General features: G+C 45.8%; 2 protein-coding genes across 2 annotated transcripts; both read left to right on the top strand.

Annotated features, from left to right (window-relative positions):
• Positions 1 to 354: 354 nt before the first annotated feature.
• On the top strand, positions 355 to 17,625 carry ice1 (KIAA0947-like (H. sapiens)). Its single transcript, XM_076970569.1, has 22 exons — positions 355 to 519; positions 1,672 to 1,730; positions 1,910 to 1,945; positions 2,294 to 2,311; positions 10,262 to 10,373; positions 10,496 to 10,572; positions 10,659 to 10,696; positions 10,865 to 10,947; positions 11,073 to 11,149; positions 11,263 to 11,300; positions 11,513 to 11,595; positions 11,721 to 11,757; positions 11,855 to 11,905; positions 12,051 to 12,131; positions 12,230 to 12,687; positions 12,912 to 15,179; positions 15,549 to 15,717; positions 15,883 to 16,043; positions 16,602 to 16,792; positions 16,894 to 16,994; positions 17,098 to 17,196; positions 17,281 to 17,625. Exons 1-22 carry the CDS (start codon positions 430 to 432, stop codon positions 17,460 to 17,462), a joined length of 4,509 nt encoding a protein of 1,502 aa, XP_076826684.1. The 5' UTR covers positions 355 to 429; the 3' UTR covers positions 17,463 to 17,625.
• Positions 17,626 to 18,261: 636 nt separating this feature from the next.
• LOC143473886 (terminal nucleotidyltransferase 4A-like) lies at positions 18,262 to 26,465 on the top strand. The gene is made up of 13 exons (XM_076971064.1): positions 18,262 to 19,106; positions 19,509 to 19,632; positions 19,946 to 19,992; positions 20,094 to 20,214; positions 20,343 to 20,450; positions 21,197 to 21,325; positions 22,171 to 22,384; positions 22,592 to 22,718; positions 22,958 to 23,061; positions 23,173 to 23,333; positions 23,501 to 23,632; positions 23,794 to 23,973; positions 24,400 to 26,465. Exons 1-13 carry the CDS (start codon positions 18,424 to 18,426, stop codon positions 24,556 to 24,558), a joined length of 2,289 nt encoding a protein of 762 aa, XP_076827179.1. The 5' UTR covers positions 18,262 to 18,423; the 3' UTR covers positions 24,559 to 26,465.
• Positions 26,466 to 26,733: the final 268 nt, after the last annotated feature.

Below are 26,733 nucleotides of genomic sequence, written 5' to 3'. Positions count from 1 at the left end.
TTATAACGTGTCTTGACCTGCAGCCCAGTGAGTTCACTCACATGCAGCAGGACCGAGACGTTATCATCTCAAATGCAACAGGTTCAGAGATGCTGTCCAAGTCCTTCACTCCCTCTGACACAGCGCCACCACCAGGGGGCAGCAGCGTTAACGCTTATTTATTTGATTATTTATTTATCTTTTTATTTTGTCAAATATTTTCGTATTACTTTGTTATTTTTTCAGGATTACTTTGTTATATTCATACTATATTCAGACTGCAGAACCGTTTGATCCGGAGGCTCACACGGTTATTTTATTATTTATGAACAGGCACCTCCCCGGGCAGCTCGGGCCTTGGTGCGGGGTCCTAAGTCAACGTGGTGCGTTCCCATGATATCCAGGTTGTTTTGGTGGAGGGTGTGTTGAGTTGGCGTCGTGGCGACGATCATGATGCCCGGGGAGAGTCAGTCTAAAGCCGGCGAGGTCGCCTCGGACGCCACGTCGGGCACCTGTCAGAACTGCGGTATATTAACCAGGGTGAGTTTACGGCGTGGGTGAATTAAAGCCTTAATGTTAGCTGGTTAGCGCTAGCCGGCGTGTTCAGACTTGTGTGTGTGTGTGTGTGTGTGTGTGTGTGAGGGAGAGAGAGAGAGAGAGAGAGAGAGTGTCTGTCTGTCTCTGTGTGTGTGTGAGAGAGAGAGAGTGTCTGTCTGTCTCTGTGTGTGTGTGTGAGAGAGAGAGTGTGCCTGTGTGTTGTGTGTGTGTGTGTGCTCCTGCGTCTCTAATAAACATGACAACCTTAACCATCTGTGATAGTTGTCTGACTAGATGAGAATGTGATGAAGCTTTTACACAGTCCTGAGTTGATCCGTATTGGAGCCCAACTTCTTCAGCTGGGCTGAACTGACAGGTGACAAGTTCATAGAGTCATGAGGAACACCACATGAAGGTGTGTAGGACAACAAGGTTCAGTGTGAGGGTTTGGGATCAGACATGGACGAGCTGGAGAGGTCTGGTGTGTGATCATGGACGTAGTTTTGATTTCATAAGTGGGGGGGACACAACCTGGGGTGGCGAACTGTTGAGGGGGGGGGGGGGTTGAATGAAAATTGTTGAGCGCTGTGAACAAAAATTGTTGAGCGGGGGGGGTGGGGGGGTGGGGGAGCTCGGAGCTCGGAGCTGCATGATCCTAGTGCTAGATTTGTCGCTATTTGGATATTGTTTTTTTAACCGTTAAAAAGTGGGGGGGACATGACTTCGTCGCTACTTAAATATTTGGTTTTAACTGTAAAAACTGGGGGGGACCAAAACCGGCTTTTGAAAAAGTGGGGGGGACATGTCCCCCCCGTCCCCCCCCAAAACTACGTCCGTGTGTGTGATCAAGCCTTGTTGGACTTCATCAAGGTTACAGCCTCAACCCCATGAAGCTTCACATCATTTTCAGTGCAATAACAAACGGTTCCTGCAAAACAGAAAAGTGTCACGAATATAGCTGGATGATCTCTACTTTGTCCATCTAGTTCTCGTCAGCCTGTGAATTAACTGTACAAACCGCGAGTGAGTGAGTGTGTATTACTTGTGCAGGAGCTGCTAGGTTAGTACAGAGACCATGACGAAAAATCTCTATACATGTTGATTATTCCTGTTAGTATTGAGTGTTCTCTCTGTGATTATATATCAATATTTCAGAGCCTGGATGAATACATGTCTGCTCTGGTGGCGCTGAAACAGAAGATCATTGATACGGAGTAAGTAGGCGGTTTGAAACGCTGAGTATGTTGAGACTCCACAGTACCAGAGTGGGTGGCTACAGTCTTGGGTGGAGTAATGAGACTACACCAGCGGGTGGATGTGCTGCTTACATGAGTTTCTCCAACTGTGGACAGTGTTTTGTCCTGTTCATTTTTGTTTTTTTTCCTCCCCCCAGCCATCTCTTGAGCGAGTATAAGGAGAAATGTGATGATATCCTTCAAACGCAGCTGTATACAGTAAACACGGCCATTTACTATTATGTAGGAACTGAGTATTGTAAAGTCTTTTAAAGCAACCTTTAGTCACTGGGCACATACAACACTCGTAACAGCAAAAGATTGATTCAGTATTGATTTCACAGTATAGCTATTATACTTTATTGTAGCAAACTCATTTTTTTGAAGGGAAGCAACTTCATTATAGGGCAAAAGTGCTTATTCACATTTGCTGAGTATAAATATTATGAATATGAAGGATGTGAGGTTACAATTCAAGAAAGGTGCAGATTTCTGGTGAAATTTCTTTTGAAGTGATTGATTTCCTTGACAAAGTTATTACAGCTTCAGAAATCCCAAAGGTAAGACACTGTTTATAACCACAAGTAATCTTTCATTAACACAGTATTAATAACAATATTTATATAACAATATTTGTATTATATGTAGGCCTAAATGTTTACATTTATAACGCCAACTACAGTAATTAGGGTTCACACACACAGTGTGGGAACCCTATTGTAATTGCTGGTATTTTTCTTATTTTTCTTATTCTTTGTCCCATTTTTTGACCTAAAACGCATTGTGCAGCCTAGACCGTAATGCCTAGAAACCCCAAACTTGGCAAAAAGGTTCAGTTAACTCCAAGGACCAGATTCCCATACAGGGACCCAAATTGGCCTGATGGTGGCGCTATAGCAGACCACATTGACTTTTTGTCCATATCTCCTACACCGTAGGTCCTAGAACCAAAATTCCAGTTCCTATACATTCCTTGACTAAATTCAATAGGACAATTAATATACAACCATTAAGCTCCGCCCACTTAGATTTCGAGTAAATTTGCATAATGTGCAAAATCACACACATTTTTGAGCGCGAACTAGTCCCTGGATTTTTCACATACATGCACATATGTGGTATCAAAACGTTCAGAAGAGTCTGAACTTTAAAATGTATCCAACAAAAATGCTAATTTCTTCACTACCTAGTCAGTATAAGCCAATCAAATGAGGGGGCGTAAATTCAATAGTAAATTTTGCACATATGGAGCTCTAACTTAAGAAAACTTGCATGTAATGAGATGGCACTTCACAGACAGCTTCCCTGTGAGGGTCTGGGGCAGCTCGCAGAGGTTGCCATACCTCACCTGCTAGGGGGCGCTATAACATGCAAAAATTTGCCCCATGCACTCAGATTGGCCGATCCACATGAAACTTGGCAGACATCATCTATGGGCCTCTGGGAACCAGGTCCTAAAGCAGACATGCCATACTTCCAAAATGGCTGACGTAATCGGCCAATCAGTGATCGGCACGCGTTTGACAGGCTTACCATTGGTCGATCTGCACAAAACCTCTTGGGTGTGGACAAGTGCACGCCCCCTATGACATAATCCAGCCGGGTGTCGATTGGCCACTGGGGGGCGCTATTGCAAAAAAAGCAAGTGTATCCCCTACATAATTCCACTTGGGAACATGCAATTGGACTCTTGATTCCTTGCAGTAGTGCGAACAACTTTCCCATTACATGTCCTATTAAAAAATGCACAGTTTATTTACAGTTAATAATAGTTTGAAATCATCACTTTTCATACTGCTCCTAGGATTTTCATACTATCATGTCAAGCAAAGTCTTATAATACTCTACAGAGTGTGAAATCAAAAAACAATCCAAAGATTTTGGATTTGAGGACACTTATACCTGCTAAATATTTTTTTAATGGACAGCATCAATACATATAATATTCATATTCTTAAAGCTCTTTCATATTTTATCCAATTCTGACCAAAATGCACAAGCCCATTCAGAATCCCATCCTGAACAAATTTGTCAAGTTTCATCTAAATCGGTTATCGTATGGCTCTACAGTGCAGTATTATATACAATGCATAAAAATGCATGTAAAGTCCCTCTGTCACCTTCTCCTTCTCACACGCACGCAAGCTGAAACTCACACTCTCAGTCTCTCTCACACTCTCACCCACATTCCCCCTCCCATCTCTGTGCCCTAAGTAAACATTGCTCTGGCTACCTAGATCTCTCTGTGTCTATTAACCAGGCACACACACATACAGGCGCAAGCAGGCCTTCCTATAGCATTCACAATGACACTTCCCTAGCCATACCCACCCATATCTCAGTGACTAACACATGCTTATACAAACTGATATTTGGCTTCTTTTTGTCTCTCTCTCACACAAACACACAGACACACACACCTTTATACCTATATGTATGTATAGTTTCTATGTATACTTATGTATGTATGTATTAGTATATGTTGTCATAGTTTGAGTACATACACTACCACACACACACACACACACACACACACACACACACTTCTACCTAAATGTATGTATAGTTTGTATGCATATCTGTCCAGTCATAACAGTCATGTCAGTCCAGTCATGTCAGTCATTTCAGTCCAGTCATATCAGTCATGTCAGTCCAGTCATGTCAGACATAAGTCATGTCAGTCATATCAGTCATGTCATTACAGTGATGCCAGTCATGTCACTCATTCCAGTTATGTCAGTCATATCAGTCATATTACTTTTGTTCATCATGCCAGTGATGTCATTTCAGTCATGCCAGTCATATCAGTTATGTCAGTCATGCCAGTCATGTCAGTCATGTTATGGCAGGCTTTGCAGACTACATTCATACTTTGAATACACGGGCAGTCATGCTAGGTGTGCAAGGTGTGCAAGGAGTGAATTAACAAAGCATAGTCTCTGGCACCCTCAATCTCTCTCTGTCTGTAATATACAGGCCCAATCATGTATAGACACATTCAGGCATTCCTATATTGTTCACATAGATGCAGCCCTAGCCAGATGTGCTATTTCTGTGTCTCCCTTTCTGACACACGCAGATGTCATCACACACTATCTGTAGAGCACACACTGGCCAAACCCAAACAGCTTCTTTTCACTTTTAGGTCTAAAGGACCTTTTGGGCTTCCTTTTTGCCTATTGAGGCCAAAATATGCCTATTTGTGTGTGAACCCGCCAATCGCCGCTTGCGGCTATATTTCTTATTTTTCTTATTCTTTGTCCCATTTTTTGACCTAAAACGCATTGTGCAGCCTAGACCGTAATGCCTAGAAACCCCAAACTTGGCAAAAAGGTTCAGTTAACTCCAAGGACCAGATTCCCATACAGGGACCCAAATTGGCCTGATGGTGGCGCTATAGCAGACCATATTGACTTTTTGTCCATATCTCCTACACCGTAGGTCCTACAACCAAAATTCCAGTTCCTATACATTCCTTGACTAAATTCAATAGGACAATTAATATACAACCATTAAGCTCCGCCTACTTAGATTTCGAGTTAATTTGCATAATGTGCAAAATCACACACATCTTTGAGCGCGAACTAGTCCCTGGATTTTTCACATACATGCACATATGTGGTATCAAAACGTTCAGAAGAGTCTGAACTTTAAAATGTATCCAACAAAAATGCTAATTTCTTCACTACCTAGTCAGTATAAGCCAATCAAATGAGGGGGTGTAAATTCAATAGTAAATTTTGCGCATATGGAGCTCTAACTTAAGAAAACTTGCATGTAATGAGATGGCACTTCACAGACAGCTTCCCTGTGAGGGTCTGGGGCAGCTCGCAGAGGTTGCCATACCTCACCTGCTAGGGGGCGCTATAACATGAAAAAATTTGCCCCATGCACTCAGATTGGCCGATCCACATGAAACTTGACAGACATCATCTATGGGCCTCTGGAAACCAGGTCCTAAAGCAGACATGCCATACTTCTAAAATGGCTGACGTAATCGGCCAATCAGTGATCGGCATGCGTTTGACAGGCTTACCATTGGTCGATCTGCACGAAACCTCTTGGGTGTGGACAAGTGCACGCCCCCCATGACATAATCCAGCCGGGTGTCGATTGGCCACTGGGGGGCGCTATTGCAAAAAAAGCAAGCATATCCCCTACATAATTCCACTTGGGAACATGCAATTGGACTCTTTTGATTCCTTGCAGTAGTGCGAACAACTTTCCCATTACATGTCCTATTAAAAAATGCACAGTTTATTTACAGTTAATAATAGTTTGAAATCATCACTTTTCATACTGCTCCTAGGATTTTCATACTATCATATCAAGCAAAGTCTTATAATACTCTACAGAGTGTGAAATAAAAAAACAATCCAAAGATTTTGGATTTGAGGACACTTATACCTGCTAAATATTTTTTTAATGGACAGCATCGATACATATAATATTCATATTCTTAAAGCTCTTTCATATTTTATCCAATTCTGACCAAAATGCACAAGCCCATTCAGAATCCCATCCTGAACAAATTTGTCAAGTTTCATCTAAATCGGTTATCGTATGGCTCTACAGTGCAGTATTATTTACAATGCATAAAAATGCATGTAAAGTCCCTCTGTCACCTTCTCCTTCTCACACGCACACAAGCTGAAACTCACACACACTCAGTCTCTCCCACACTCTCACCCACATTCCCCCTCCCATCTCTGTGCCCTAAGTAAACATTGCTCTGGCTACCTAGATCTCTCTGGTGTCTATTAACCAGGCACACACACATACAGGCGCAAGCAGGCCTTCCTATAGCATTCACAATGACACTTCCCTAGCCATACCCACCCATATCTCAGTGACTAACACATGCTCATACAAACTGATATTTGGCTTCTTTTTTGTCTCTCTCTCACACAAACACACAGACACACACACCTTTATACCTATATGTATGTATAGTTTCTATGTATACTTATGTATGTATGTATTAGTATATGTTGTCATAGTTTGAGTACATACACTACCACACACACACACACACACACTTCTACCTAAATGTATGTATAGTTTGTATGCATATCTGTCCAGTCATAACAGTCATGTCAGTCCAGTCATGTCAGTCATGTCAGTCCAGTCATATCAGTCATGTCAGTCCAGTCATGTCAGACATAAGTCATGTCAGTCATATCAGTCATGTCATTACAGTCATGCCAGTCATGTCACTCATTCCAGTTATGTCAGTCATATCAGTCATGTTACTTTTGTTCATCATGCCAGTGATGTCATTTCAGTCATATCAGTTATGTCAGTCATGCCAGTCATGTCAGTCATGTTATGGCAGGCTTTGCAGACTACATTCATACTTTGAATACACGGGCAGTCATGTTAGGCGTGCAAGGTGTGCAAGGAGTGAATTAACAAAGCATAGTCTCTGGCTCCCTCAATCTCTCTCTGTTGGTGATATACAGGCCCAATCATGTATGGACACATGCAGGCCTTCCTATATTGTTCACATAGATGCAGCCCTAGCCAGATGTGCTATTTCTGTGTCTTCCTTTCTGACACATGCAGATGTCATCACACACTCTACATCTTTAGAGCACACACTGGCCAAACCCAAACAGCTTCTTTTCACTTTTAGGTCTAAAGGATCTTTTGGGCTTCCTTTTGCTTATTGAGTCCAAAATGCCTATTTGTGTGTGAACCCGCCTATCGCCGCTTGCGGCTATATTTAGGGTTCACACACACATAGTGTGGGAACCCTATTGTAATTGCTGGTATTTTTCTTATTTTTCTTATTCTTTTGCCCATTTTTTGACATAAAATGCATCGTGCAGCCTAGACCGTAATGCCTAGAAAACCCAATCTTGGCAAAAAGGTTCAGTTACCTCCAAGGACCAGATTCCCATACAGGGACCCCAAATTGGCCTGATGGTGGCGCTATAGCAGACCATATTGACTTTTTGTCCATATCTCCTACACCGTAGGTCCTAGAACCAAAATTCCAGTTCCTATGCATTCCTTGACTAAATTCAATAGGACAATTAATATACAACCATTAAGCTCCGCCCACTTAGATTTCGAGTTAATTTGCATAATGTGCAAAATCACACACATCTTTGAGCGCGAACTAGTCCCTGGATTTTTCACATACGTGCACATATGTGGTATCAAAACGTTCAGAAGAGTCTGAACTTTAAAATGTATCCAATAAAAATGCTAATTTCTTCACTACCTAGTCAGTATAAGCCAATCAAATGAGGGGGCGTAAATTCAATAGTAAATTTTGCACATATGGAACTCTAACTTAAGAAAACTTGCATGTAATGAGATGGCACTTCACAGACAGCTTCCGTGTGAGGGTCTGGGGCAGCTCGCAGTGGTTGCCATACCTCACCTGCTAGGGGGCGCTATAACATGCAAAAATTTGCCCCATGCACTCAGATTGGCCGATCCACATGAAACTTGACAGACATCATCTATGGGCCTCTGGAAACCAGGTCCTAAAGCAGACATGCCATACTTCCAAAATGGCTGACGTAATCGGCCAATCAGTGATCGGCACGCGTTTGACAGGCTTACCATTGGTCGATCTGCACGAAACCTCTTGGGTGTGGACAAGTGCACGCCCCCTATGACATAATCCAGCCGGGTGTCGATTGGCCACTGGGGGGCGCTATTGCAAAAAAAGCAAGTGTATCCCCTACATAATTCCACTTGGGAACATGCAATTGGACTCTTTTGATTCCTTGCAGTAGTGCGAACAACTTTCCCATTACATGTCCTATTAAAAAATGCACAGTTTATTTACAGTTAATAATAGTTTGAAATCATCATTTTTCATACTCCTCCTAGGATTTTCATACTATCATGTCAAGCAAAGTCTTATAATACTCTACAGAGTGTGAAATCAAAAAACAATCCAAAGATTTTGAATTTGAGGACACTTATACCTGCTAAATATTTTTTTAATGGACAGCATCGATACATATAATATTCATATTCTTAAAGCTCTTTCATATTTTACCCAATTCTGACCAAAATGCACAAGCCCATTCAGAATCCCATCCTGAACAAATTTGTCAAGTTTCATCTAAATCGGTTATCGTATGGCTCTACAGTGCAGTATTATATACAATGCATAAGAATGCATGTAAAGTCCCTCTGTCACCTTCTCCTTCTCACACGCACGCAAGCTGAAACACACACACTCAGTCTCTCTCACACTCTCACCCACATTCCCCCTCCCATCTCTGTGCCCTAAGTAAACATTGCTCTGGCTACCTAGATCTCTCTGTGTCTATTAACCAGGCACACACACATACAGGCACAAGCAGGCCTTCCTATAGCATTCACAATGACACTTCCCTAGCCATACCCACCCATATCTCAGTGACTAACACATGCTCATACAAACTGATATTTGGCTTCTTTTTTGTCTCTCTCTCTCACACAAACACACAGACACACACACCTTTATACCTATATGTATGTATAGTTTCTATGTATACTTATGTATGTATGTATTAGTATGTTGTCATAGTTTCAGTACATACACTACCACACACACACACACACACACTTCTACCTAAATGTATGTATAGTTTGTATGCATATCTGTCCAGTCATAACAGTCATGTCAGTCCAGTCATGTCAGTCATTTCAGTCCAGTCATATCAGTCATGTCAGTCCAGTCATGTCAGACATAAGTCATGTCAGTCATATCAGTCATGTCATTACAGTCATGCCAGTCATGTCACTCATTCCAGTTATGTCAGTCATATCAGTCATATTACTTTTGTTCATCATGCCAGTGATGTCATTTCAGTCATATCAGTTATGTCAGTCATGCCAGTCATGTCAGTCATGTAATGCCAGGCTTTGCAGACTACATTCATACTTTGAATACACGGGCAGTCATGTTAGGCGTGCAAGGTGTGCAAGGAGTGAATTAACAAAGCATAGTCTCTGGCACCCTCAATCTCTCTCTGTCTGTAATATACAGGCCCAATCATGTATAGACACAATATAGGCCTTCCTATATTGTTCACATAGATGCAGCCCTAGCCAGATGTGCTATTTCTGTGTCTCCCTTTCTGACACACGCAGATGTCATCACACACTATCTGTAGAGCACACACTGGCCAAACCCAAACAGCTTCTTTTCACTTTTAGGTCTAAAGGACCTTTTGGGCTTCCTTTTGCCTATTGAGGCCAAAATATGCCTATTTGTGTGTGAACCCGCCAATCGCCGCTTGCGGCTATATTTATATAATAATACTGCTAATAAATAACAGCAACATTTATAATAATAATAATAATAATATGAAGAGCATCTTTCAAACAGGTGGTTAGTCACCTGTTCACCAAACAGTACAATTTTGGATTACATCTATATTGTTTCAGAGTTACAGCTCACTCAGATATAAATCAAGAATGACGGAGAAACAGGGCTCCCTCTGTGATGTTGGCTCCATCATGTCTCACTGGGGTGAGCGATGTGTTTCTTCTTCCAGAGAGAGCAGCACATTACACAAACAGCTGGATGAGGTGCTGCAGAAACTCGGCCCTCTGGAGAAGCAAACCGCCGACCACGAGGCCGTGAAGACAGAACTGGCAGAAATGAAGGTTGTTTTCAACACAATATTTAAAAATGCCGCATACATTTTCGTCGGCCAGTTAAACGGCGCGACGGTCTGTGCGTTTCGCTGGGCGTTCTGTGAGCGGGATACTTTTTGATTTCTTGTCAGACTCTTGTGAAGTCTTATCAGCAGAAGTCAGAAGAGGTGGAGGACCTGAGAGCTGAGAACACGAGAGCGCTCGCCTTGTAAGACATCTCGCATCTTCTCACCCTCACTTTGCCACGGCCTCTGTTTGCTGCTTCACTCACTGTGTTTACATTGTGGTCTCCAGGAAGCAGAGGCTAGAGGAGACTCTGAAGAAGGCAGAAGGTTAGAAACACGCAGGATCTGCTAACACCCAGCCAGGCTTGGAGCTGAACATTAGTGGTTCTTTAGATGGAAAGACCTTTACCAGTTTCTTTCCAGCCCGTAATGTCTGCTGTCTGAGATGCGTCCTGGCATTAGTGCTTCTTACACCTGTTCTGTTTTCTCATACAGACACAGCGGAGATGCAAAATATGGAAAATACGAAGCTTCGATCTGAAAAGAAAAGCGTAGAGGAAGACCTGCAAAAGACTCGAGTCAGAATCTTGATTACGATTCTTTACGAATCTTTATAATTGTTTTTATTGTCTGTTCAAAACAATGGAACTGATTCCTTTATTGACTCTTTAAATCCGATTTTGGCTCATCTCGTCTTGAAAAGGACTCGCTCAGGACGTGCCAGCAGGCAACGGAGGAGCTGGAGATACTGAGGCTACAGAACGCCAAGACTCTGATTCTGTGAGTGTCTGCAGAACCAACAGACAACACTGGTGCTTCTCGCCGCGCCGCGTGAACACGCCGTCTTGAAACGTTCCTTCCAACATAAAATAAATGTTTTTTTTGCTTTTCAGAAAAAGTAATCTTGAAAACCAGCTCCTGGCATTTGAAGGTGTGTTTTATTTTTTATTGTTTTCCTTTCATATCAGTGGTTCCCAATCTTTGATTATCCGTATATATATAAAAAAAAAAAAAACAAAACAAAAAAACTGGTAGGATTATTGTAAAGTGCTTTTATGTTGTGGCAGGATGAGGTACAGATGATTATTGTGTGATCAGCTAAATTTGTCCGTTTTTTTTTTTTTCTTTTTTGGTTGAACGCAGACACAAACCTCCAACAGAGCAACGAGATCAGAGAGCTGAAGTGTGTCACCAGCAGCATGAGCGAAGCCCTCCTCAGCACCCAGGTGCCGTTCCTTCATTTATTTGCAGAAGACACCATGAGAGAACTTTCAAATGAGAACTGTAGCTATCCCTACATATGTCTGCTATATTTAATTCTGTTCTTTTAATTTTTCATTTAACTCTTTAGGAAAAACTTCAAAAATTGGAAAAAGAATTCAACAAAGGTAACCGTTAGAACTTGATGTGACTGTCCTACAATGACATCTTAATAATTTGCACTGACTACATATTTTAATCTGTTTTTCTTTCTTTTTGCAATAGAAAAAACTAATATGTCAACACAAACTGAAAGAGAAACAGAAGTTGACAAAGGTATTTCTTGATATATGTTGTTTTTTTAATAACGTTTCTAGGATAGATGCCTAGGACGGATCCCTCTTTCCAAACACAATGTAATTTTTTCAGATGCTTGTCAACATTAATCTTCTTGTATTTCATTCTTGGGCTTTTTCTTCAGCTAAAGTCAGATCGCTCCTGCAGCAGCTGTGGCAGTGTGTGGATCCTCTGTCTCAGACCACAGAAAAGTTGGACTTAACTGGTACTGGTGTTTTTCTCTAGAATTTGTCCTTATTAACTAAAAACACATGATATGGTGACAAGGAAGGCCAGCAAATAACTGGAATTCTTCTGTTTCAGACCCCCCAGACAGTCAAACCTTCACCACTCCCCCAAACCACAGACTTCAAAGAGCTCCGTTTCAGCCACTGTCTGGCGGTCTTATCGGAAAACCACAGTGGGCCATCTCGAGCCCGGCTAAAGGGCCGAGCCCTCAAACGCCGGGCCCCTCCACGTCCAGGCTGGAAGCATCTCCAGGGAAGAGCAAGCTGCAGTCTTTATGCCAAGGGCAGAAGAGTCCAAACAGAGAACAAGTGAGAAGAAAACCAGTCAAGAAGAAACGCTGTCTGGAGTCGGAGGGGTCCAACGAGAGCGGCGCTCCGGTTCTCCGGGTCCCCGAGCTGCCGCCCGAGGACGAGGACAAGGGCCCGACGGTCGGAGACGACTGGGGAAACTGCACAGACTTGTGGGAGATTCTGGAGATCTTCAGGCCTTTGCCTGCTCTTCTGTCCCCCATGTCTTCTCCTCCCAAACAGTCGGTAAGCGTCCGTTTGCTCAGAACGATGTCAACGATGGTCAAGTTTCAAATGTAGCTTCCATAGAATTTGGCAGTAACGTGCTAATTGCCGCATTTGTTGTGCAACTGTTTTTCAGATCTTGGTGTTGTATGAAAATAGCTGTTCTTAAATGTGTGTATATGTTTATATTTTGTTAAGCTGAATGAAGATTGAGAGAGTTGATGATGCTGTGCTGCTTGTTCCAGGCTGAAATGGACGACGCCCCGTCGCTGTTGGACGTGAAGCCCGGCACACCGTCGAGCAATAAAGACACTGAAAATTCAGCACAGTCCACAGATTTAAAGCTGCTCGAGGCTGTTGTAGCAGTTCAGTCTTCCTTGTCCGATTCTCTGCTAAAAACAAACAGTTCATGCTCAGAAATACCATCGGTTCCCCCTTGTACTGATAATGTAGTCTGTGACGACTTTTTGTCCGAGTGTCAAGATATGGAAGTGGAGGAATTGAGCGAGGGAAAAGAGAAGTGTGACAGCGGTGTGATTGGAGCAGAGGGTTTACGGAATGGACGTGAAGGGCTCGGTGTGCAACTAAGCCCCGCCAGGATAATCCCAACAGGATCCCAGCTGATCCCAACAGGATCCCAGCTGATCCCAACAGGATCCCAGCTGAGCACCACAGGATCCCAGCTGATCCCAACAGGATCCCAGCTGAGCACCACAGAAGATCATGTGAAGACAATGAACCAGTCTAATGCTGGCAGTGAATTACCTCGCACACTTTGTAATGAAGTAATCAACAAAGGCTCCGATTCTGGACCACAACCTATGAACACTGATCACAAGTGCCCGGATACTGATGACGTACAGGAGGACCAGGGCAGTGTGTCTCCAGAGGAGATCCAGAGTTCTCCAGAACAAACCCAAAGTGTCCTGACTCCAGAAGACACAACTACAAGAATATATTCAAACATTCATGATTCATCCTGTACCAAGGTGGATGGTGTTTCTTCTTTAGGATCTTCAAATGATGATGAGTCTTCAGCTGAGAAGGAGTTGCTATGTCTTGAGAAGAAAGTCAGACTTGATTCTTCACATCCTTTGAACAGCACTGGTGTATACGATGCAGGATCAGTTGAAAGGCAAGAATCTGTAACCCTAGCTCAGAGGATGAGTTCTGAAGCAGAAAGAGTTGAAGGAGTGTCAAACACTGCACTTGATCTTGAGAGTGAGAGAAATTGTGTTATTTTGCAAGACAAAAGTGATTCAGAGAATATATGCCCACCAGCAACACCTGCAGAAAACGTAGCCGAAGACGGTCAGCGAGTGAGTGATGTACATCGTCAAGAAGCGCACAAACCACCCGAGACTTTCGGTTCCGACGTTGATGACGCGGACGGGCGTCTTGCCACTGGGCTGAAAGAGCACATCAGCGAAGCAGAAGACCAGATCACTGTTGACCCTCAGGAGGCTTGTCCGCCATGTTCGTCCACCCCAGCAGAACCGCCGACGCTTCCGTCTTTGGACCAAGGTGTGAACCTGTCGCCTCTCGTAGGTTCCAGAGACGCACCGAGCCCGGCGCCGTCTCCGGATTCGATCAGAAGGGTCCGTACGGAGATGGGCCCACCGCTGCCCCCGGTGGTTATGCCGCTTACTGCGACGCCGCCAAAGTTTGCGAAGAACCACAATCCAGTGAGACCCCATGTGCCGATGCCCGCCTGGCAGCCAGCAGACGCACCCCACCCCCCCGTGCAGCAGGAGTCCTCTCCCAATTCAAGTTTCGAGGACGAAGCAAAAGTGTCTCCCTGCCTGACCACGCCCTCCCCGTCCTGTCTCGGCGTCCCCTCCTTCCCGTTGCAGTTCGGATCGGAAACCCCGAAGCACGCGGTCCCGGTCCCGGGACGGCTGCCCTCGTCGGCCTTGAGCTCGTCCTCCCCCACCGTGTCGCAGGAGAGCTCCATGCAGTTGCTGGACACCATGTACCCGGAGCTGTCTGCCCAGGCGCGGACCCTCACCATACTGCGTGGGAAGGTGGGCCTCGGCGCCGAGTCCGTCTCCTCCCCGCCCGCCGTCAGCCAGATCTCTGGAAACAAAACCATCAACTCCTCGTCCACGGCCTTCACCAAGACAGAGCAAAAACCAAAAAGGACGGGTGTCAACATGCTGCTGCCCAAGAGTGCCAAGAGACTCCGGCTGGACGCCTGCTCGCCGGGTCCCGCTAAAGTCCCGTTGCCTTTGCAGCAGTTCGGCGACGCCCAGCCGAGCAGCGACGCACCTCCCGCTGGACCCCAGCCGGCCAACGGCCTGTTGAGCGGCCAGGAGACCAGAACAGAATGTGGCGGCGACATCCTAAGAACGGAGAAACGGTGCCAGGTCTCCGAGGCCATAGACAAAATTCAAGCCTCGTGTTTTGATGTACTGCCTGTAATCAAGAGTCACGTGTTTCTTGGAAGAATATCTAAAGTCCCTGTGCTAAGAGATGAAGAAAAGGCTGTTCTTTCTGATTTCTCTTCAAACCAGGTATGTTGTTATGCCTCGCCGTAGTGTGCACGTCATGTCCTATCACTATTTGTGTGTGTGTGTGTGTGTGTCTTGGAGATCAGTTTTACAGATAAAGACTACTCCTAGACCCTTGAGAATCCAAAACATGTTTGGTGCATTTTAATGCTTTCTGAACATACAATCTGAACATACAAGTCAAGCCCTTTTGTTTTTTACGACATGGTTGGATTAGCAGCCCTCCATTGTAAATCCAAGATTCTATCTATAGGTTTTAATCTGTGTACAGAAAATCAAGCAGTAGTTCAGCAGAACCGTTGCAGGTGCTGTTGTCAGCGTCTTTTATGCACATTTAAAGACATCCTGATGATTCTGCTTCATTTCCACCAGTCATCGGCGGAAGAGCTAATGTTGGCCATTTTGTCTAAGATGAAGACGGAGAGAGCGGGCATGACCCCGGACCACCTACACGCCCTCTGTAGGGTCTACGTAGGTCTGTGTCGTCAACGTCACGACTATCAGAAAGTCCACGCCCTTGTCTACCACCTTCTGAAAGAAGGTGGGTTTGCCGACTCGTTTTCCGAATCGTCTGCCAAACACGTCTGCGTGGCTGACACGTGCTCGGACAGAAAGCGGGAATATTTCTTGTGTCGACTTTATGTGAGGTTAACGCAGCCTTCTTGGCCTGTTGAGAGGAATTGTGCATTGTGTTTGCACCGCGCAGACTTCCCCGAAGCCGTGAAGATGATTTTGTTCGCGGTGACGACTTGGCCCACCGTCCTGTCCCACGAGGGCCCTCTGTGCAAAGCCATCCACACAGTGAGCAAGTCGAAGGCCGAGGGGGAGCTTCTAGAATACCTCACTGCGTATCTTCACTGGGACAAGGTACGTGGCCGCCATTACTGCTGCCCCGGAGTCTTTGGTTGAGATTGTGGTGAAGTTGCACCCTTACTTTTTTTTCAGATTAAATTCCCTCACGAGCTTTCAAATCAGGAATCTCGAAACCCAGCAACTAGAAGGCTTGTCTCTTCACTTATTGAGATGATCATATACTGTTTTATTTTTATTTATTTATTTATTTTTTTGTTCAACTGGCTTCATTGTCAGGCAAAACCCTGAAACACTCTCTACTGCTGAACTAATGTTGTGTACGTGAAGTTCTGTACAAGTGTGTGTCAGTATGTTTCTCAGGCCTACTGCGCTACATCTGCGCCTCACACATGCGGCATGTGACGCTGCTTCTGTACTGGTGCAGTTTTTGTACATTTGAACAATAAATACTGCATGTTCTGGGTTCTTAGTATAGTATACTTGCAATACAGACGGAGCATACTGCCTGAGCACAATGAGGAGATGAATAAATTTCTGTCTGGGGGGGATGGGAACTGTTGAGGTGACCATCTCTTGAACTGCATTGCTAACCAGTGTGACCTCTTCTGCCAGACACCTTGCGATGACATGAGTAACATGGTGCGTAGCACGCTGAAAGCACTTCTCGAGGACGGCGATCTGAAATTCCAGAAGCATGATCGCTACGGTGATGACCTCTGCCCCAGAGCCTGGGAATACATTTTTACCGTGGATCTTCTGTGTGCACATCTAGGATGGAAGTGGACTCTTGAAAATATTATTGGGTACAGTGTGCATGGGCTGAAATATACAGCTTTTCAGTTCTGTCACTCAATGACGGCAAACTGATCAGCGTACGTTTATATTCATATGTATGTTTAATCAGGAAAGAGCTTTGGCCAGTGATGAATACATGGGTGACACAACCAAGACACGAACAAACACCAGTGCGAGATGTTTGTGTAGCAGCTGTTCTGAGACTAATTGGTAAGTTTCCTGCTTATCAAGTCTGAACATTTGTTACATGTTCAGTGCTGTATGTTCATACACCCCCCCCCCCCCCCTCTCTCTCTCTCTCTCTCTCTCTCAGGGCGACTTGGTCAACTGGGCATTAAGGAGAAGCTATGTGAGTTTGTTCAGAACGTCTCCAAACCCATAAACCTCTTCGCTAAACACGGAATTGCGGAAGGTATTGTGGACTAAATTCGATGTTTTAAAGCCAGATAAAGAGAGAAAGATGTGGCGTTCAAACTCCGTCCCTCCCCATGTGCAGGTGTTCCCTGGGCGGTGCAGCTGTCCGCCGTCTACGCCATCTATGACCTGGCCCCCATCAACCCCAAAGAGGCCCTGGAGGCCCTGGCATCGTGGCGGGGCGACACCACCCAACCTGTTCCCCCCGCCGTCACCAGCTGCATCACGCAGATCGGGTCCCTCTGCCGTCAGATCAAACCATAAATCGCTTGGGGTTTTATATCTAGATCTGGATTCTAGGATCGCAAAGAGTGGCCTGGCGTCTGGACTGGGGAGGGATTGTTGTTTATTTGTAAATTATTTGTACATTTTTGTATCTGTAAAGCTGTTTTTTTAAGGTGCTGCAAAAATAAAGTTGAACAAGGCAGGTGTCGGTTAGAGGGGCAGTTTCACGGTGGTCGTTGGTTACGTGATGAATAAGGGTGCCAGTCCTGCTCGGTCCACGACAGGCTGGCTGGACAAGTCAAACTGGAGATCTGTGAATTTTACCCACTGGTTTTTAGCATGTAATAAATTTGAACCCACAGCAATCCCTCAGATTTTCTGCATTTGGACCAAATGCAGTTTTTACATTATAGTGGGTTAAAAAAAACAATCTGTAAACAAAGGTACAGCTATGATGTGATATTAAGTATACTGTCGTGGGCAGACTGGTACTCGGAAAAGAAACTAGACCTATTGGTGTACAGATGAAAAAGTGAGTAAGATTACCTGCTTGTTACAAACAATTGAAACTAATTCAAGCGAAACAAAAATACGAATATCAATACAATTCGCCACTAAAAACACCCCAAAATATGATAACGAGGAAGAAACTCGTATAAATTACACAATTTAACGAGTGGCTCGAGTAAAACGGAGACCCCTAATTAGAACCGTTGAGTAACGTGGGGCTGGTTTGGTTTTGGAGGTCTGTGGGTAGGTCTCGTTTTGGGGGCGTGGCCTAGACACGCTTTAAATCCCCCACACATGCGCACTCGGGGTTTTTGACAGACTGCGCCATATTGGAAACGCTGGAGCAGAACCGTTTACAGCAGAACCGTTTCCAGCAGCTCCCGGTCCTGGTCCTGCTGGTCTTTTAAAACTCCTCCACCCCGTTCGAGCACGTCTGTCTCCCGGCGGGGCGGTGTTGTACAGTGGGCAGTTGCTCCGGCCCGGTACGTTAATGGATCCGAGGGTCGCCTGGACCCAGCCCGAACAGAAGGGACCCGCCACCGCCTTGTGGATGCGCATCTGGGAGACCTCGCAGGGTCTGCGGAGCCGCTCCGACCACCCGCGACACCCGCCGGTACCGGGCAAGCTCATCACCGGCTGCGTCGCCCATCACTTCGTTAACGGCGGTTCCGTCTCCTCGCGGTTCTTCCCGAGCGCGCCGGCGAACCTGCACGCGCCGTTCAGCACCTGCAACTTCACCGTGCTGAACGGACCCTGCGTGGGACCGGGGAACGGAACCGGTCCTCACAAGAACGGGTCTCTGTCCCCGTCCTCCTCCGTGGACTCGGAGACGGACAGTCCGGACCCGTCCGGACCGAGTGAGGGCGCGTGCAGCGTCTCCGCCGACGGTGCCGAACTTCATTTCAGTTTCACAGAACATCTGCACAATATCAGCAACTGCCTGCTCCACCAGCACCAGCAGCAGGTGCACCTCCACCTGCACCAGCCCCATCACCACCCACAGCACCCACACCAGGTCTCCCTGGTCCCTGAGGTCCACAGCCACCACCCGGGGAGCGGACACAACAAGGCCAGCACTTTCGGGATCAACTACCTGCTCTCCAACTCCAATGGCAACTACTTTTGTTCTGGGACGCCATGGAAGACGAGGAAATACAGTGCAGGAGTTAATGGGTAAGGGTGTTTTCCTTCCCCAGCCCTGGACCGGCTGTTGGGGGTCACTTTCCCCACCAACAGCCTGGACGCTCCATAACTTTTTCTCCTCGAGATTCACATTTAATTATCTGCTGTAACTGTTCAGGGGGGAAACCGGTTTGCGTGTGTCTAATCGAGGTGATGCATTTAAGCCTCAGGTCTGTGGTGCGATGTAACGTAGGCCTGCGTTGTTTGGAAAAACTCTCACTTAAGTCAAAACTGGAAAATTGCAAATTTTAAATATTTATTTTCGGTTTCTGTGTTCACTAGTACATTGCTGTGTTTTGCACTAGTAATAATCTGATCTTTGATCGTTTAGATGTTTGTGGTCAGGCTGTATAGTTATTGGATGTCTCTTCATCTTAATCCACGTCCCACCAGCCTCCACGAGGAGATTGTGGACTTCTACGAGTTCATGTCCCCACGGCCAGAAGAGGAGGCCATGAGGAGAGACGTGGTGAACCGCATCGAGACGGTGATCAAGGGCCTGTGGCCTTCAGCTAATGTGGGTAACCCAACGTGTCCAGCAGGAATTCTACAGCCACACATGTTCTGTTTATTAGTCATGAAAACGGGTGCAGAAATATCAGTGTTGCTTAGCAGTGTTATTAGTGGTTTGGTAGCAATACGAATGGTAATCGATTTTTTCATCAAAAAGTATAATGGCCAATTTCAATGTGATGAGACCAAATACTCTTGATACAAGTCTTTATTAAACACCTTAAACATCCACATCCTTCATCATGCTTCCACCACTGGTGACTATGAGATCTAACGTCTGTTTTCCACCTTTGTTTGTGTTTTTCTCTTCGTTCAAGGTTCAGATATTTGGCAGCTTCAGCACTGGCCTGTATCTCCCGACAAGGTTGAACTTCTTACCCGAGGCGATTCTTTGAGTGACGTGCGGTCCTGTGTGCGGTCTAAAGGGATGCTAACCGAGGCCTGTCTTCTGCTTGCCTCCGACAGTGACATTGACCTGGTGGTGTTTGGGAAGTGGGACCACCCCCCCCTGCAGCAGCTGGACCAGGCACTGAGGCAACACCACCTCGCCGAGCCCTTCTCCATCAAAATCCTGGACAAGGCTACGGTCAGTCACCAGGCTGGGTGCCTGGACGCTCTGTTGCTAGGCTACCAGCTGTGGGCTGTTTTGCTGACCCGGCATCGGTCGCTCCAGCGCGAGTTCTGTTCTGAAGTTGTTCTGAACCTTCTCTCCAGGTTCCCATCATTAAACTGACCGACAGAGAAACCGAAGTGAAAGTGGACATCAGCTTCAACATGGACACTGGCGTCAAGGCCGCGCGCTTCATTAAAGATCACTTGAAGGTGAAGCTTTGCTGGGTTAGATGTTGAGTTCTGCTGAAACATCTGCTGAGAATCTTGACTTTGTTGTTGTTTTAACTCGAGCTTTTATGCGTTTGAACAGCCTCTGCAGGTAATAAGTTGTCGTCCTCTCGATGGTTGTTTGAAAATCTTGGAAAATGTTTGACTTCCACTGTTTCTCATTTTTAGTTGTTCTTCTCAGAATCCTAAAAATGCAAATGATGTCCTCTCTCTCTCTCTCTCTCTCTCTCTCTCTCTCTCTCTCTCTCTCTCTCTCTCTCTCTCTCTCTCTCTCTCTCTCTCTCTCTCTCTCTCTCTCTCTCTCTCTCTCTCTCTCTCTCTCTCTCTCTCTCTCTCTCTCTCTCTCAAGTTCAAGTTGCTTTATTGACATGACAAATTCACATTTGTATTGTCAAAGCATTCATATATAAAAATGATAAATAAATAAGTAAATTAAAAAATAAAAAAAAATAAAAATTGTACATCAATGTAAACATAAAGTATCAATATGCATGTATATCCATAACATAGAACAATGAAAAGATACATACAGAACTGTTAATTAATAAATGTAATAATTGAACTGCTAATAAATAAATTTGATAATAATTAAAATACATATGCATATCTCTCTCTCTCTCTCTCTCTCTCTCTCTCTCTCTCTCTCTCTCTCTCTCTCTCTCTCTCTCTCTCTCTCTCTCTCTCTCTCTCTCTCTCTCTCTCTCTCTCTCTCTCTCTCTCTCTCTCAGAAGTACTCTGTACTGCCGTATCTCATCTTTGTGCTGAAGCAGTTTCTTCTCCAGCGGGACCTCAACGAGGTGTTCACCGGCGGGATCAGCTCCTACTGTCTCATCCTGATGGCCATCAGCTTCCTGCAGGTGCGCGAAACCGCTTCTCCACAGCGACCCAATCTACAGCTCGGACCGCCCCGACCCTACTCCACTGCTCAGATGTTCAGTTTCATGGCTGCCGCTCGATACCGTGGATCATGGTGGTGGTAAATTGGCCTCCAGAACTACAGGCCTCTCGGCTGGAGGTGTCTGCGTCGGTCGTCCTAACAGCTCGTGGTTAGAAGCTGGTCTTCCCATCACGTCTGGTCCTGTGGAGGAGCTCTTGGCTTATTACCTGAAAATGTCCTGATGCACCCGATATTTTAGCTGAGAACTTGAGAAGATGCCACTCCTCATTACTGGGCCTCAGGGGCGGGAACAGCTTGACCTCAACTCCGGGTCTGCTGGGGGCACTTGCACCCGCCCTTTTGGTTCTGGTGTGACGGATTAGTGATTGACTCATGGCCAGCCAATGGGATTTGGGGCTTTCTTCTGATGTCATTACCTGCTGTAGGTTTGCAGCTGTAGTCGTGGGGCGGTGTTGAGTGAGGGAGGGTGTGTCCTTCATCCAGGACACAGTGTAAACGTGCAGAGACTACCTGCAATGACGGAACACTTTACTACAGATTACACGGGCGTTACGGATGGTATACTAACTAACTGGTGTAATGGAGTGGGAGGGTTGATGTTGCACATGTATTATTCATACTTGTTTATAATGAGAAGGTTAAAGTACTCCCGAAACTGGAGACTCGGCAGTGTGACGTTCACATGATTGTTGCTAGCGCGTTGAATGTTGTTTGTTTCGGAATGCGCACATACTGATTGGTGGATTCTAATGGCCTTCCATGATTGGTTGGAAGTGATTGGTTGATGTGTCTGCTCTGTTTCAGCTCCACCCCCGAATAGACTGCAGAGGCACAAACATCAACCTGGGGATCCTCCTGATCGAGTTCTTCGAGCTGTACGGCAGGAACTTCAACTACCTGAAGACGGGCATTCGTGTGAAGAACGGAGGTGCATACCTGGCTAAGGAGGAGATGATGAAGGCGATGACCAATGGTCACAGGCCGTCCACGCTGTGCATCGAGGACCCAAACCTACCAGGTCCCGAGCTGCTTTGTATCTGAAATTCATAGCGTACGAGGCCCAGACTGCTAATATTTGTGTTTGATATCATAGCCATCACCATATGATACCCTGATGAACATTGTATGAGTTATGGGTTGAATATCTGGTTAGTACCTTCACCTTACTCTCTCTGTGTGTGTGTGTGTGTGTGTGTGTGTGTGTGTGTGTGTGTGTGTGTACCAGGTAACGATGTGGGACGCAGCTCGTACGGAGCCCTGCAGGTGAAGCAGGTCTTCGACTACGCCTACATCGTCCTGAGCCACGCCGTGTCACCCTTAGCTCGCTCCTACCCCAACAGAGACGTGGACAGGTTCGTGTTTGCCTCGGTGCTGAATGAAACGCTTCTGCCCTGTTGGGCTACAATAAAACCACAATTCACTCTGTTTGGTGGTTTGTTTTCCCTACACATTGTAATTATAACCAACAAAAAGCCTCGTCGTAAAGCTTTAAACCAGGGAATGGGTAATCTGCTCTAGTAGATGTAGGTGTGTGTCTCGGACGTCATTTCCTGGCGTTGATTTGGCATGCGTGTCCTTCTCGCTTCCCCAGTACCCTAGGACGGGTCATTCGGCTGACCCAGGAAGTGATCGACTACAGGGAGTGGATCCTGCAAAAATGGGGCGACAGTCACAATGGCAGAATGAATCAATGTGGTAAGTTTGGTCTCCGATGCTGCACCAAGTTCTTTCATCTAATGTACTGTAGTTTGCAGTAAAAGTTTGTATTTCATCAGCTGTAGTTAAACTGCCAATGTGTGTGCGCAGTTGTCCAGTTTGGGGGTAATCCTGACCAGCAGCGAGACTCCGCCCCCGTCCAGACTGCCAATCCACTTGCGTCTCTGCCCAGCCCTCAGCTGCACTCTTCGTCGTCATCCCCATCGTCCTCTTCATCGTCCTCCGTCTCTTCCCTCTCCGGAAGTGACAACGTAAGTGTGTAAAACGTGCCGCGTTGTGGCAGGTGAATTTCTAGCAGTGTTGACTTGTTGAGTATTTGACAATGCTTGTGTCTTCTACAAGATCCTTTAGTAGATCCTAATATTGTGTATATCTGCAATGATTGTGCAATATGATACACGCCCACAACTTCCTCCAGGACTCCGACTCTGTTCCGTACGGGACTACGGTACCATTCCCTGTGTCCACCCTAACTGGCACTCAGCAGAGGCAGCAGAACGGGGCAAATCCTGCCGACTGGGGCAAAATCCCGGCGTCCTCCAGGCTGCAGGTAGACGCTGCTTTGATGACCGTACCCAAGCCGTCATGTACACCTGTGGGAGAATAGTGGGAGGGGCTTGGGGGGGGCGGAGTCTTCAGGTACACCTTGTACAGGTGTGCTGAGAGCTGGAGCTCCTCCCCCTGACCCTCACCGTCTCCATCTCTCCTCAGCTTCGAAAACCGCTTCCAGCATGCGGACCGGTTCCTCCGCCGTTGCCCGGGAGATTGGCAGTGTGCGCGGATGGGTGTATCCCCCTGAGTGCCGGATACCGCCTACCGCACCCCGCCCCCGCCCCCATCTACCTCACTCCTCTGCCGGGCCACCACCACCACCACCAGCCCCCCGTCAAGGTACGTAGTGACCTCCAGTGTTCTGGCACAGCCCTGTGGGCTCATGCCAGAGCGCGTCTGATTGGTCAACTGGGCGTTGGGATTCTGCTTCGTCTTTGTGTGAGATATCGCAGGTGGTTTTTATTTATTACCGTTTTTCTGTCCGTTCTCCACATTCTGGTGTGTATGGCTCCTGAAATTTGCACTGCTGTCTGCATTTCAGCCATTTTTTTATTCCCCCCTGCTTTGTTGCCCTGCTCCATTTTGAGTGTGGAGTTCTTTTTGTTTTAATTCGTCTGTTCATATTAATTTCGTAAGTACCATTGCCGACTGCACTGAACGAATCCTTGACAGGTGTGAGGATGTGGCGTGTAGTAACTCCGTCCTCCCGCACTCGTGTTTACTAAAGTAGCTCGTAATTCTGTTTGCTTGTCCTCTTTCCTCTAGTTCCCCAGCGGCCAGAGGTTTGGACCGAAGGGACCGCCCCACGCGGCCGGCTACGAGCCCGGCGCCCTGCCTGTGCCTCGGGTCCACTCCCCCCAACACAACCGGAACAGCTGGCGTCGACGGAGGAGGGACACGGCACCCTCCAACCTCAGCAGATAGGGGCCCCCACCCGCCACAGGTCAAAGGTAGCACTTCCTCCCGCCAGAGGCGTCGACTCGAACACCATCGTACAGGTCGCCTGGCGATGTCGTCCGTAACTTCCTGTTTTGAATGGGCCGTGTTCCTGTTTGTTACACACGTTCACGTTTCTCCTGCCCCTTCACCCTCCCCCACCTTTAACGTGCGTTTCCATGACGACACACTAAACTCTACGTTTAGAACTACTCGTGCAATATGGGTGTTTTTATTTTTCTGAACCATTTGTGTTTTTTAATTTAATTTTTAATTTTTTAATTCTTCAAAGTTTACTTGTTTTGTGTTTTGTGACGAATGTGAGCTCTTGTAACAGATCAGGTTTGTGATTATGTACATATTTTTTTTTTTTTTATCATGTTCAAACCATGAGCCATTCTTGTGTACAGCGGGTGTGGTTTTGCACATGCTAAAAACATTCAAGTGTATATTTAATTCTGCCCGACGACATCCCGAACAAGCTGGTTTGCCACACGTGCATCCCAGCCTCTCCACCAGCAGATGGCGACAGAGTTCATAACGGGATCTGTGTCCAGTCTGTAGGGCTACCACAGCCAGAGGCCTGACGACTAAGTGTTCTTATGTTAGTGTGTGTGTGTCTTCACTCACGGACCACATCCCCGCCACTTGATTTTATCCTTGTTCTTGGTTGAGCGGTCAGTAAGGATTATTATTTCCAATACCCAGCATTCAGAGTGTAACGAAGTCCACTTCGAAGTGTGCGTGTGCGTTTGTCGTCCTCTCCACAAATGTTTTTCGTACTTGCCTGCCCTGTGTGTGTTGTGTGTTGAGAAGAATGATTTGTAACTGATTCCACGAAGAGATGGACTTCTCACTCTGGGAAATCTGATTTCTCACTCTGTTCCCAGCAGAGCTATGAAGGGTGGCTGATTTAACTGGACGTTTTTATGTTTTTGGTAAAGGCTGCAAAAGGAGTCGCCTGCATTTTATACTCGTCTTTCTATTATTTCTGTAAACGGTCCAAGTCCAGAAGACCACGAACACTACGTTGGTGGAGCTTATACTAGTGCCAAATATTTCACCCTGTCTGGTTACAGAATGACTGGCTCCTTTTCCACTACAGTACAGCATGTCTGACGGTACCCTGTGCAAAGGTCTTGCTGTTCTGTTGCTTGGATTTCGTTGGTGGGTTGCCTGCTCACCCCCCTCATAAAGGACAGTACTCGAGTACAGGATGGTCACTGACCTTTAGCTACATGGAGAATCATGTCCTCTTCAAATTTTAGCTGGGTAGTTTTTTGTTTTTTATTTTTATTTTTTTACACACGTATATAAGTATCTCTGCTGCCAAGTATTCGATTTGCACTCCAACATGTTTACTTTCAGAAAAGCTTTCAAGATCTTTTATGGAAGCTTCTTTTTTTTTGTGTTGTATTTATTTATTTATTTATTTGTTTTTGGGGTTTTAATTTTTTTTTTTTTTTTTTTTTTTTTTTTTTTTTTAAGTATTTGTGCCAAAGACCTTCTCAAAGACCAGTCGCTGGTGAGCGGTGTGTTTGGTTTCTGGCAGCCTAAAAGTTGCTTCATCTTCCTGAGCTTGTAGTCAAAGCTGGTGTGGGAAAAAGGAACCCCCCCACCCCCCCCACCCCGGGGCAAATCCTGCTTTTCCACCCCGTACATTTAGGGTAGGAACCTCACCGTGGTCCTTCTGTGTGACAGCCACGGTCCGGTGAAGGAGAGCCTAGTTTTTGTACACCAGTCTACATGGGCCAAATACATCTGTCATTTTGCTTAAATGTGATATTTGAATGTAAACTGAAGTAAATACCTTTTTGTTTTGGCATTTTTGTCCCTGGATATTTTTATGTAAAGTTTTTCTACAGATTATTTTTAAAATAAATATCTTAAAAGACTCTCTGACTTTCTTTGTTTTCTTCCGTTACTTCAGTTCCTTCTGTTTAAGCTCTAAGCCCAAATCGTAACGATATATATCCCTGAATCTATCTGGGGAAACGCAGTGCAGTTAGTTTCCACTTGGAGGCGCTCTTGCAACACCGTGATTAAACCGTTAGAAGCCGCTTCTGCGCCTCAACTTCGGAAACCTCGTCTGTCTATTTACAGAGTTCCTACTGTGTAAACCCTTTCAGAGCAATCTAGGTCACCTCACAAACTGAAGTCAGC

Source organism: Brachyhypopomus gauderio, chromosome 13 (genome assembly GCF_052324685.1).
Source record: "Brachyhypopomus gauderio isolate BG-103 chromosome 13, BGAUD_0.2, whole genome shotgun sequence".
In the NCBI taxonomy this organism is placed as follows: Eukaryota; Metazoa; Chordata; class Actinopteri; order Gymnotiformes; family Hypopomidae; genus Brachyhypopomus; species Brachyhypopomus gauderio.
The sequence above is the reverse complement of the archived record's forward strand: the minus strand, read 5'-3'. Positions and strand labels throughout refer to the sequence as shown.

What these genes read in the sequence shown, in the direction of transcription:
- LOC143473886 (XM_076971064.1), top strand. Translation starts at nt 18,424, where the DNA reads ATGGATCCGAGGGTCGCCTGGACCCAGCCCGAACAGAAGGGACCCGCC. An exon ending in GCCTGTGGCCTTCAGCTAAT is followed by an intron (nt 19,633 to 19,945) that starts GTGGGTAACCCA and finishes TCTTCGTTCAAG; the next exon opens with GTTCAGATATTTGGCAGCTT. An exon ending in CCCTCTCCGGAAGTGACAAC is followed by an intron (nt 23,334 to 23,500) that starts GTAAGTGTGTAA and finishes AACTTCCTCCAG; the next exon opens with GACTCCGACTCTGTTCCGTA.
- ice1 (XM_076970569.1), top strand. Translation starts at nt 430, where the DNA reads ATGATGCCCGGGGAGAGTCAGTCTAAAGCCGGCGAGGTCGCCTCGGAC. An exon ending in AACGCCAAGACTCTGATTCT is followed by an intron (nt 11,150 to 11,262) that starts GTGAGTGTCTGC and finishes TTTGCTTTTCAG; the next exon opens with AAAAAGTAATCTTGAAAACC. An exon ending in CTTCTCCTCCCAAACAGTCG is followed by an intron (nt 12,688 to 12,911) that starts GTAAGCGTCCGT and finishes TGCTTGTTCCAG; the next exon opens with GCTGAAATGGACGACGCCCC.